The sequence below is a fragment of the Lactuca serriola genome, chromosome 1, assembly GCF_051521515.1.
Source record: "Lactuca serriola cultivar US96UC23 chromosome 1, Lser_US96UC23_V15, whole genome shotgun sequence".
NCBI classification, from domain to species: Eukaryota; Viridiplantae; Streptophyta; class Magnoliopsida; order Asterales; family Asteraceae; genus Lactuca; species Lactuca serriola.
The window spans coordinates 22,703,011-22,715,820 of record NC_136408.1 but is presented as its reverse complement, the minus strand read 5'-3'; the positions used below and the strand labels follow the sequence as shown (position 1 = coordinate 22,715,820).

The 12,810-nt window shown below is 33.5% G+C and overlaps 1 protein-coding gene across 2 annotated transcripts; it reads right to left on the bottom strand.

Moving 5' to 3' along the window:
- Window positions 1–1,024: 1,024 nt before the first annotated feature.
- Window positions 1,025–3,129, bottom strand: LOC145072185 (agglutinin-like). 2 transcript variants are annotated; one of them, XM_079018675.1, is made up of 6 exons: window positions 3,067–3,129; window positions 2,580–2,622; window positions 2,263–2,490; window positions 1,853–2,164; window positions 1,515–1,745; window positions 1,025–1,411 (listed from the first exon to the last, which is right to left on the bottom strand). In XM_079018675.1, the coding sequence occupies exons 2-6, from the start codon at window positions 2,580–2,582 to the stop codon at window positions 1,154–1,156; spliced, it is 1,032 nt and encodes a 343-aa protein (XP_078874801.1). In that variant the 5' UTR covers window positions 2,583–2,622; window positions 3,067–3,129; the 3' UTR covers window positions 1,025–1,153. The 2 variants fall into 2 exon arrangements, with proteins under 2 accessions (XP_078874801.1, XP_078874728.1); XM_079018602.1 differs by having other exon boundaries at window positions 2,873–3,109.
- Window positions 3,130–12,810: the final 9,681 nt, after the last annotated feature.

The window sequence follows — 12,810 nt, the reverse complement described above, 5'->3', positions numbered from 1 at the left end:
AATTTTTATAGTAAAAACTCAAAATTATTAATCAACTATTTTAAATAAATTATTAATTAAGAGTTGTTTTTATTAGTTACTAGATGTGAGACCCGTATATTATACGGGTTGATTAAAACAAAATGTTAATATAAATGATTAAATGGAAAATTTATTTGAATTTGAAATTTAAGATAACTGAAAATTATGAGAAAAAAACATGCAAAAAATAAATAAATTAAAATTATGTGTTTAGTTATCAAATTTGTATCCTAACAGGTAATTATAACAAAATGTTAAACACAAAGGTTTAAACTGTAAATTTATTTAAAATTAAAATTAAAATTTAGAATTTAAAATTTGAAATTAATAGTCATTATGGTAGGTTTAATTTATGGAAGTTATATTAATGATATATTGGAAATAAAAAATGAAGTAAATGACAAGTGGAAAATAAATATATTTCAAAATAATGACAAAATGACAAGTGGTCAATTGAATGAGAGAATGACATGTGGCAAAATCATTCTTATTTATTAGGGTAGATATAAAATTATAATCGTTGGTTCAAATAAATATGTAAAATTAATTTTTAATATATATTAGACGTTATTTATTTGTGAATTAATGAAAACAATAATATAAATTTAAAATTTAAAATTTAAAAATAGTAAATAAATACATTGACAAATAGCATCACATTAATGATGATGTCTAATAAATTTAAAATTGAGAACTAATAGATTGACAAGTGGCAACACATTAATTGAGAGATCTAATATGATGACACATGACAAAAATACTACTCTTTTATTAGTATAAAGAAGAGATGCATTATGGCTATTAATATATATTAAACGTTACTTTTTAAAAATAACACTTTATTCTCTATAAGTCATACACTATAGTTGTGTTTTCAAATCATAGAGCACTTTACTACCAATTTGTTTGTTAATCTACAAGTTTGTTCTCTTATATATTTTATGACGTAATTTTATTAAATACTACGATTTTAGACCTTCCGAGTGCTTGATAAAAAAAATATAAAAAATAAAAACCAAAATGACAATCATTTATATATAGCCATCACTAGTTAAAAATTCCAAGTTTGATGCAATAACCATGAATACATGCATCTTAGCAAAAAGTCAAGGCTTCTTCCATCATCATATTTTCAGAAATACTCCATATGAACACCAATTGCAGTTAGAAAATCACCATTCCTGCCTTGAAAACCAACCACCTTCCCAGGAGATGATGATGATGTAAAATAAACATACCCTTCTCCACTTTCTTGTCCATAAGGCCCATACATCTTCTTGTTTGTGTGAATAGTAATGGAGGTTATCCCTTCCAATCCATTGAACTCCACAACAGGTCCATAAAACCCTGATATCCCAGTCAAATACTCCTTCTCACCATCCAAATCAACCTGTCGAGAATCAAGATCATGGTTCTCCGGTCAGCCTACACTAATCATGACACTCATGAATTGCAACAAGAAAAAAAATAAAATGTAGATTTATGCACACTACCAGTTTTGTTTTATCCCCACATGTTCCTCCATGCATTTGTGACAAAATGGAATTACCATCCCTTTTAATATATTCAAATTGGATGCCATAAATGACCTTCAAAGACTCTCCTAAATAAACACGTATTTGTTTGACATGAGAGAAAACTCCATCATCCCATGGCTTACCTCCAGCAGCCCCCCAAGGTCCTGCCTCCCTTGGCATTCCTGCTCCAGACATCTCACAACACAACTGCAGTGAAATGAAATTACTTAGTCACAGATATATTTAAGCATATTTAAACACTAAAAACATAAAAGAAATGACAACAAATGAATTTTGGAGACCATGGAATGAACCTCATGCATCGAATTGGAATTGTTTTTGGGAGCAGAGTTTGGAGATAATGATGGTGATAGTGATTTAGGAATGACATAAATCCCAATAGCATTAATGTATTGGCCAAAACGTCCATAAAATCCAATAATCATCCCATCTTTACCATCATATGAGAAAGGGGTGCCCTTATCAGAATTACCATACGGACCATAACGAATCTGATTTGTGTGAAAGCTTAAAGACATCAGCATCGGAGGAGAAAAAGAACCTCCAGAATTATCAATTGTCCCACTTATTGAAGTCAAATATTCGTTTGGGTAATCAATGCAAATCTGCAGAATTGAAAAAAGCTTAAAAGCATCATCTCTCATGAAGCAAACACATGACGTCTTCAACGACATCAAGAGGTCTCACAGATAACATCACTTACAGTGTCCGTTTTCTTGCCACCAGATCCACCGAAAATGGAGGTTTGAGTTTCACCTGTTTGAGTATGACAATCGCTTTGAAATCTAATGCGATCAATAAACCCAGCATGTACGATTGTGATCTTTTTAATATAGCCTTCTTCAGGCATGTAAAGCCAATATTCACCCTGTGAACCACCCCATGGTCCATGCTTTATGCATCCTTGTATTCTGTTTGTAGTTGTACCTCCCTATAAACCATATAAATTATAATCATAGTAGTAGCTTCATAACATGAAATAAGTGCAGAACAAAACGAATTGAAAGTTTGAAACCATACCATCTGGTTACCGAGATCTATGTATGTATTTGAAATCCACTACCTGAAACAATCAGTCAAAGTGAATATAAGCAGTAAGAGAACATTAATAATGATTATTTGTCGAAAAATCATACGTAGAAAGTTATGGAAGAAGTACTAAAGATTTAGAACAATATGCGTGATCATGATGCAGATCAGATAGGATGATCATACTACACTCTTTGTCATGCATTTCTAAAGTGAATTGTAGTAGTAAAACAAACCATTAGCATGATACACAATAAACTCCAACTAGGTTAGAAGGTAATTACTCGTTAAATGAAAAGAACGACTCCGTAAGTCGATCGATTGACAACAATACTGACTGGCATTTTCTGATTTTCCGTTTCCATCATATATAATGTGAATGTTTAGCCAGCTTTTAGATTTCAAATGCGCATTTGTTTTACCTACTAAAACAACGTAATCACTGATCAGACAGGTTGAAAGGATAAACCCTAATTACCTTCTGCAGTTGTATGCTCCGATGGGCGGACGCAAGGTTTAGAAAAGGGGGTGGTGCAAATTCCCAATGATGTGAAAATTTATGTAGGCAACAACATCAAAAAATTTAAAATATTTCAAAAAAAAAAAAAGAACCTTCCAAATATTTATATTTAAATATTTTGCTGAAGTAACCTGAAACTTTTTTTTTTCTTTGCTAACATCCCCAATTTCATTACTTTTTTTTTTGCTTAAAAAGTTCACTTTTTTCAAAACATTTAAGGCTTTTATTTTTGTTTAATATTTTATGTCGGATAGACCTCGGTGATTTTGTTCTTAATCCGCTACCGGTCGGAATATATAAAGTTTAGTTTCTGTGTAACAGAAATTATATTGGCCCGGACACCGTCATATTTTTAATCGCTAATACACCCATGATGAAAATTCTTGGAGCTGCCACCGTATATACTGAAAAACGAATTGAAGAACAAACATGCGGTTACATATAATGTTGAAGAAATAGGGAAAAAAAACCTAGTGAGTACAATGTAGTGAGGTTGATCTCTAGTATCAACATCAGAAAAATGAACATTTAGAGTTGATGAAGTTGAGAAGGTTGCAATACATTTCCGTCATCATTCTCCCCCATTGATTAACTAGGATCATCTATCGATTCTCTGTTGCATGCATCTTGAAAACGAAAAGACAAAACAAATTGTAAAGGCCATAGCAATGTCTTGTAACAACCGCAATTAGAGGTGAGCATTTGGACCTGTGAATCAAACCGGACCGAACCGAACCGAACCGTTTTTTTGGACCCCCGGGTCAGTCGGTTCTAGGATTTGAGCAAAACTGGTCCGGTCCGGCCGGTTTCGGGTAATAACCGGTTTTGGACCTGCTTATTTTTAAAAAAATTGTATTCTGTGAAATATTTAAACAAACATATCTTATTCGTTTTAAGTCAGATTGACTTGCAGTTTTTTCTAATGTGTAATTTAGAGTTTGTAGATGATTTTAGATTATAATTTTTTTGTTTTTAATGTTATATTCGATGAGTTCCAATCTTTTAAAGAAGAGATATCAAAGCTGAAATATTTCAGCTTTTCAACAAGAAATTTTACTTTTGTATTCTGAGAAATTCTTTAAACAATCATATCTCATTCGTTTTAAGTCGAATTGACATGAGGTTTTTTCTAACGTGTAATTTAGAGTTTATAGATGATTTTAGACTACAATTTTGTTGTTTTTTGTGTCATATTCAATGAGTTGCAATCATTCAAAAATGAGATATCAAAGTTGAAATCACTACAAGAAAAATGGTCTTTTGTCACTAAAATATAAGAGATTAGTTAATTAGTCTTGGATACCATGTATCCAGGACTGATAAATTAGTCTCACATACCATCTAGGACCGATTTTAATGTGTTAATCGTTGGAGACCCACCACACTTATTTGAGACTAAAATTCAATCCCTAATCTATTTGCGTCAGTTTAGCTAAGGTGGAAATCATGTTAGGGACTGAATTTCGGTCTCGAATAGTAGTCTAACTTTATTCTGGCTTTGGAGGGAAGTTATTTGGGGCTGAATTTTAGTATGTGATAGACTTGTGCCAGTTTTGATTGTGTGTGAAACTTATTAGGGACTAAATTTCAGTCACTGATATATTTGCATCAATTTGTCCTTTAGATGTGAAACTTTTAAAGACTGAATTTCAGTTCCTAATAGACATTCATTATTGGAAATCCGAATGAAAACCTATAACTAACTGAATTTTAGTATCTAAGACTGATTAATCGGTTTTGGATACATGTATCAGTGACTGATGAATAAGTCACAAAAACTCTTTGGAAGGAAATTTATTAGGAACTCAAATTCAGTCTTTGATAGACTAGACGTACTTGACTTTGGAGGGAACATCATTAGGGACTGAATGTTAGTCTATGAGACATGTTATTTAGTAATATATACCATATATTAGAGATTAACGAATCAACCACGAATACTATTTTGATAAAAATATATTGGGGACTGAATTTTAGCCTCAAATAGTCTCATATATTTTTCCGAGACCATGGGTATAGATTGATGGAACGGTTATTCTATCACATTCACCTGTACAAAACCCTATCAATACCTAACCAAAATAGAAGGAAGACTAGTGACTACAAGGAGTTAAGCGACTGGAAGTGATAAAATCAAAATAAATAAATAAAAGAAAATATACAAATATTAATAAATAGTATTAATAATAACTTGCATATAAATAGTTAACCTAATATGAAAAACACATTTGTGTCAACGACTAAAAGTGATAAACTTGGCGACACATAGAGTCTTGTTTTGGGAGTAGAAGCTATCATTATGGGAAATATGAAGGTCAACAATGAAAATTCGAAATTATAAAGCATGAAATCCACTAGAAACTACACACCTTGAGTTTTGGGCTTCTTTTCCTTGTTACCCATGACTTATATAGCATGTGTCTAATACCCTTAACCAAACCGTAATAGGGGGCTTCTTTTCCTTGTTACCCATGACTTATATAGCATGTGTCTAATACCCTTAACCAAACCGTAATACCTCTAACCGACAATCGCAACTTCTTACGACGCATCAGGAGAGCAAGGGAGAAAGAAAGAGGTGGGAGAGAATGAGGTCGGTGGAAATTGTTGGGTTTTTGCAACCGTAATCGATCGCATGAGAAAAAGAGGGGATTGTATGGGAAGGTTCAGATCAAAGCTTGTTAAAGGGTAACTCTTACTTTTATTCTTTTTCCTTCCTAGCTAGTATGTCCTTTTGTCGTCGGGTTTTGGATTGCCGCCATAAACCACCACCGACCCAAAGGGCACAAGAAACAAAAACATATTCAGTTTTACGAATTGTAGCGTATCAAACCCAAAAAAAATTCATTTTAAGGAGTTGTAATGTATGAAACTCATCAACATATTCATTTTAACGAGTTGTATTAAACCCAAAAATGCATTTTAACAAGTTGTGTCGTATGCATGTAAAGTTGTATCAGTCCAAACGGGTCCAAGAACCGGAAAACCTGAACCTGGACATGGACTTGGACCCGGTAAGTCTCATTCGGTTCGGTCTACGGTCCACAATAATCTCCGAAACCGGTCAGGTCCAAGAGTCGGTCGAGTTCGGTCCGGTCCGAATGTTCACCCTTAAGCGCAATGTAGCACCATGACCACCACATCACTAGCGTCTAGTCGTATATATCTTTTTCCAATGATACTAAGTTACATTTCATTAGAGTTAATAGTAAATTACAAAGACATGATGCTCGATTTTTACAACTATTCATTAAAGTAAACTGATTAGGGAGGGTACATCTCAAATGATCAACTTTTAATTTTCTAGTACAAATTACCACATAACTTGGAAAAAACATGTTATTGATTATTGAAGCAATACTTTTTTTTTATAAAAATGATATCGCGAAATATTTGTGAGATTAACATAATCCAAATTAATAAATGTAAATCCTATATTAGTTTATCTTTTATGATTCACGAGATTTATGCCGATTAAAACATGAAATTCATATAAAACATTGAACTCTTTCAAGTAGGGATAAGCATTAGAACCGTCGGAACCGGAACCGAATCGGAACTAGAACCGGAATTGGTAATAAGGTCCGGTTACCGGTTCTCTATTTTTATGAAAACCGGTCCCGGTTCTAAAAATCGGAACCGGTTTGACATTTTTTCCGTTTTTTAAAATGTGCATAACTCACTCATATGAAGTCGAAATTACTTGATTTTTTTCCAACATGGAGTTTGTAATTTTATTTTGACTGTACAGACATATATTTTGGTTAGATACTAAATCATGGTTAGATACTGAATCAGAGACATTCCCCGAAAGAAAGAATATATATGCTGCGTTTTTTATATTTCAGCATTTTTTTTGTTTTTCTAAATATGTCCCGTTTTTTTAAATGTGCATAACTCATTCATATGACGTCGGAATTACTTCATTTTTTCCAGCATTTAATTTGGTGTTTTTACTTCATTTTAGACTATACAAACACATATTTTGGTTGGATATTGAATCAGTTATAGACCTCGGAAGACAACATATCAATGTTGCGTATTTTGTATTTTCTGTTTCAGTATTTTTTTTTTTTGGAATTTGTCCCGCTTTTAAAATACGCATTAATCACTCATACGAAGTCGGACTTATTTGATTCTTTTTTCATCATGTAATTTAGTATTTGTACTTCAATTTAGAATGTAAAAAGTCATAATTTGGTTACATACTGAATCATTTACAGGTTCCAAAAGATAATATATCATCTACATCATTTTAACTGGTTTTAGTTTGAAAAATAACCGAAAAAACGGGATCGGAACCGGAACCGATGCTAAAACCGGTGGTCCGGTTCTCGATTCTTATAAGATAGGGAAATCGGTTCGAGTTCTGGTATGGTCCGGTTCTAAAACGCATCCCTACTTTCAAGTATAACTTTGTAACCCTTTCATCTTGAAACTTTCATAGATCTAGGATTTTGTTCATGAATTAGAGAAAAACTATAAATTTGGCTCTTGTAGTTGATATTTTTTGTGTTTGGTCCAGAAAAATTTGGGCTAGTGGTTTAAATTTGGATTTTTTTTTTTTTTTTTTGTGGTTTTGGTTGCATCTGAAAAAACTAATTTGCTTTTTAGTGATTCAAATTTGGATTTTTTTTTGTGGTTTTGGTCATTGATGCATTTGAAAAAACTAATTTGTCTTTTTAGTTTCTCTTTTATATTTTTAACATTTATCTAATACTGAAGTTATTATAAAATAAAAGTAAACACACCTCTCTCCCTCTCTCTCTCTCAAAACATAAAACATTTGACATAGTTTTTCTCTTCTGCTCTATAAATCTGATCGATTTTGCTCTCGTTTGGACAGGAATTTGGCATATGGACAAGGATAAGGTTGATCAAATCTTCGGTGGATTCTCCTTTGATCCTACATGAACGTTCCAAAGCGATTATAGTTTTTTCGGGAGTAATGTTAGAAAATAATGTATTTAGTGATTTTGGATGGAACATTCAGCCACCGCCACCCATGTTTGATCCGATCGATTTAGATGTATCATTGTCGCAGGTAGGTCTAAGTGTTGTTGCTAGTGAGTTGTGTATTGGATTTGTGGATGATTATTTCCACCAATTAAACACCCTCTCTAACCTACGTCGGTTGATGAACTAGATCATATATTCTTGCTTCTAGGGGTATTCACATGGCGGTTCGACTAAGATTATAATAAAATTTTGAATTGTGACCATGGGGAGGTGCATCACGTTCACTAACCGAAACCGAACTGAATTGGTCGAAAACCTAAACTGAACCGAACTGTGTAAAGTCGGGTAACCACATGTGCCCACTAATTAAATATAAAAAATAAGAATTTGTCAAAACTACAAACTACGTGTAAGCCAATTGTAAAGCATTCATTTAAAACAAGTTATTCAAAAATAAATGTTCAACGAGAGCCAATTTAAAAGTATTTGACACAAGTTTGACAACACAAAAAACATCTATAGTTCTTTTGACAACACAAAAAACATCAAATCATTTTTGGGATAACGAGTTGTCTTTCGATCCTTAGAAAAGTAGCAAGGGCTCGTTATCCATAATTAAATTATATTTTCTATGTTTAGTCTTTTACTTTCCTTCAGATATATTGAGAATGTATAAAAATGTCTCTAAATCAACACCAAACCTGTGAAAAAAATAATTAGTACAAACAACACTAAGGAAACAAGAAAAAATGCACAAAAAACAACATATAAACACCGAATGGCCACCACCCACCACCAACAAGGATATTTTTATCTATATGAATTAACATGAGAAATAAATTATGACTAAACCTAAAGATATCAATTTAAGGCTCTGTTTTCGGGTTATTAGATTTAAATCCATAAACAAATGGCCACCACCCACCACCAACATCTTCCGTCGTTCACCACCGATATCTTACTCCATCCATCATTATTTTTTCCAAGATCAAGAGAAGTAATCACACTCAAATCTGGAACAAAATCGAGAAAAAATTGAACCAATCTAATATCCATCTAACAAGATCCAAACATAATCAAGAAAAAATCAAAACAAATTTATACAAATCGAAATGCAATAATCAATGAACCCAATCAACTCATCATGTTCTTCTTCACTCTTAATCATGTTTGCTTAATTTTTTTTTTTTACTTCTTCCCAAGCTATTTCATAAAATCATACCGCCATCCCTTCAAGACCAAAACTCAACACCAAAGATGGAAAATTCCTTAGTTTCTTAGTTCATATTCAAAGACAATTTGGAGGTTGAATATAGAGAGAGAACCAACGAAGGTGGTGAGGTCGTGTTTGTGGTTCGATAGTTAATTGGTGGCGTACATTAGGGTTAGAGATGTTGTATATAGATCTTGAATTCGAGGTTACACATGTTGTGTATAAAAGTAATGTATGTGGAATTTGGTAGACACGATGAAGATGATACCAATGGAACTTAGGCGTTAGAGTTAAAGGTGTTGTACTGTTGTGAACATACCTTCTCTTTCGTGTTTAGAAACAGGTTATACCATATGAGTTACCCAAATAAGTTTGTAAAACTCAAGTTCATGCCCTTAAACACACAAAAAATGACATAATGGACCATTCAAAACAGCAACTAATAGTTGGTTGCGCTATAGTGCTAGTAATAACTCAAAACAACAACTAATAGTTGGTTGGGCTATAGTGATAGTAATAACTAAATTAGTTAAGCATGAATGGCAAAACTAAATGAAACATAGTTAGTAAACTACATGTACCACTTGAGTTATATTCTAACAATTAGGGTATCATCAAAGGATAACCCAGCAGATCCCCTTACGGAGGGATTGAGTAGGGTTAAGCACTTGCAGCATGCTAAGAGTATCAGGCTGAAGGACGATATTAGTTTTAGTGATTAGATAAATGTTTAGAAACTTGTAATAGCTAAAATTTAATTTACATTTGATGATTGAATAAAAGGAGTTTTATTTATAAGTAAAGTTACTATCTTGTGTCAATTGTTTATTATTGTATCACTTTTGCATGTTTTGACTTCCGGAATTATAAGATTATTCAAACTATCCAAAGTCGATCATATTTTGAAAGTAGGTTATGAGGCTAGACTGTCATGAATTGGCTTGTAGATCGTCTAAGGTGTTAGACATAGCAAAAGTTTGCTACAACATTCATGAGTGCTCTTGAAATAAGATTTGAGTATTGGATTAAACCTGCGCTCACCTGAATCACTTCATGGAATTTATCACGAGTCATTGTGAGATGATAATATCATATAGTCTTCAAACCAAGATATATGAGTTGATGACTACGAGTTGGTTGTGCATTGATGGTATGAAAATGCATCAGTAACTTGATGTTATAAAATGTATTGTTGTGTATGATTTAACGAGTAGTTAGTACAAGCATATAAGTTGAAGTTTATATGTTCCTTTTATCCTATGAGGATTAAAAGCGATATATTGGGCCCCTCGATGATTTTATTTTGGCTTATATGTCGGGCTTGGTCAAGACTCAATTGGTGTGTTCAATTAAGTTTTATGTCAAACAAATCAGAAATCGGGAAACAAACTGTTGGACAATGAGTATGAATTTATTCCATGTCTTTGTCCATACGATATCTTGTTGAACAGAGGATTATACGATCCCTTATCTAAAGGACGCGTCACTGACTGGGTCAGAGTTCGACAGTGGCTTTTGAGAGCTACAATTGCTAATCGGATTTTGAAGTTGCATTGGCAGTTATAGTTATTATACTTATCCAAGTGGGAGACTGTTGGATTAGGTGTCTAAGCTCATAACTATAATTGGTATGTACTTGACCCGATAGTAGCATGGTTCTTTTGGTTTGCCTTCACCAGAGCAATTCGATAGGATGGATTTTTGAGGAAGAGGTAATTTGTGATTTATTAATATATTATAAGTATAATATATTAATTAAGAAATCATATTATCTAATTAGTATTGATCGAAAATTGATTTGAAATTAATTTAGTGATCAAAAGAGACTGATTAAACTTTCGGGGACTGATAAAGTAAATCAGTAATACTTATAGTATGGGCTAATGATCTATGGTTGATTAGGATGGGTTAAACCTATATGATAGTCCATGAAGGTTTAAACCCAACGGGCCTAAGAAATATGAAGGGTCATGGTGAATTAGGGTTTGCATGGATGAAACCCTAGTCTTTGCCACACTATAAAAGAAACCCCTTAACCCCTAAAATCGGTCCCATGCATTCTTGAGAAGAACCATAATCGATTTTAGTGCTATCTAGCCTCTCCTCATAAGCCTCCTCTTGCATTTGGTGTTTGTAACACATTAGAGGCATCACATTTGAGGTGCTAAATCTTTTAAAGGCCGAGAACTACAAGATACATCAAGAGGTATTCATCTAATTTGGTTTTATGTTGTATATCTTCAATTGCATGCTAGTTAGGATGTATGCTTTGGAAAATTGAAATTTCATGTATAAGTAGAGAAAACTTAGATCTAAAGCATCTAGGGTTGCATGTGCACCAAAGGAGTGTTATAGTGCTTAAAACCCAACATATATTATATTAGTCTTTTAATTATATATAGTATAAGGCGTATTTTAAAACTTTTCTAAAATACTAGGTTTAAATTTAAATAACAAATAAGGAAACAAGGAAAACCCTAGAAGGGATCCTTAAATTTTCGAAAACTAGGCAAAGGGGTTAGGGTTTCTTGTAACGCCCCGATCTCCAGGTATGAATTATTCCATTTCACATGTTTTTCCTCTGAAACACGGAGTGGTGAAGCCTCACCATGGCGTGTTAAGGAACTTTTGGGCTGCATGTTTTATTGACCAACACGGCGTGTTGGCGGCTGGTTGAGAAAACCCTAATTTTCAGGGTTTTGCACCCTATATAATCTCCTTAAGTCCCATGGGATGGTCTTTTATCATCCCCCAACTCCCCATATCGACCCTTAATAGCACTAATCATCTTTCCCTCTTATTTGTGAGCTACTGTGGTGTTTTTGGAGCCAAAGAAAGAAGAAGTTGGAAGAAGGGAGTAAGGATCCAGCAAGCAAGCCCTCATCTTTTAGTTTGGCACTCTTCTAAACCTTTGTAAGTGTCCAAGATCCGATTTTTATTCCTCTATGTTGCTAGATCTTGAGTTTTAGCCCTTTTTCTTGTTGTTCTTGAGTGAGGGAATGGTTGGATCTCATAAATTTATCAACTTTATGAATCTCCAAGTCTAAGTGACCTTGTAGACTCTTGGATTTGGCATATAGTTGATTTTTGATGCCATGCATGGAGAGTATGTCATAAATCCCCATTCCTGACCTATTTTGGGTTCAAGACATGCATTGGACATGCATGTTTATAAAGCACCGACTTTTGGGATGGTTTTGGTGCTAGAATCTCTTCTGGAAAGGATGGGTTTCAGACTTCAAGGATTTAGTGCTTATTGGTTAAGCCCTTGAACCTTCAAGCCTTGTAGTTGGGTTTTGGGACCCTTAGAGTATTTCCAAAGGATAAAGTTGGAAGCTTTATCCTTCTTTGATAGCATTTGGGTCTAGATCTGAGCCTTGGAGTCCCTAGAATCGAAGAAAACAGTCGAATGAATTAAGTTGCTGGAACTTGGGAAAACACGACATGTTTGCAATGCCAACACAGCGTGTTGGTTGGAGTTTTACCGATCATCTGGATGCTATCGAAACACGACATGTTTTCTAGTAACC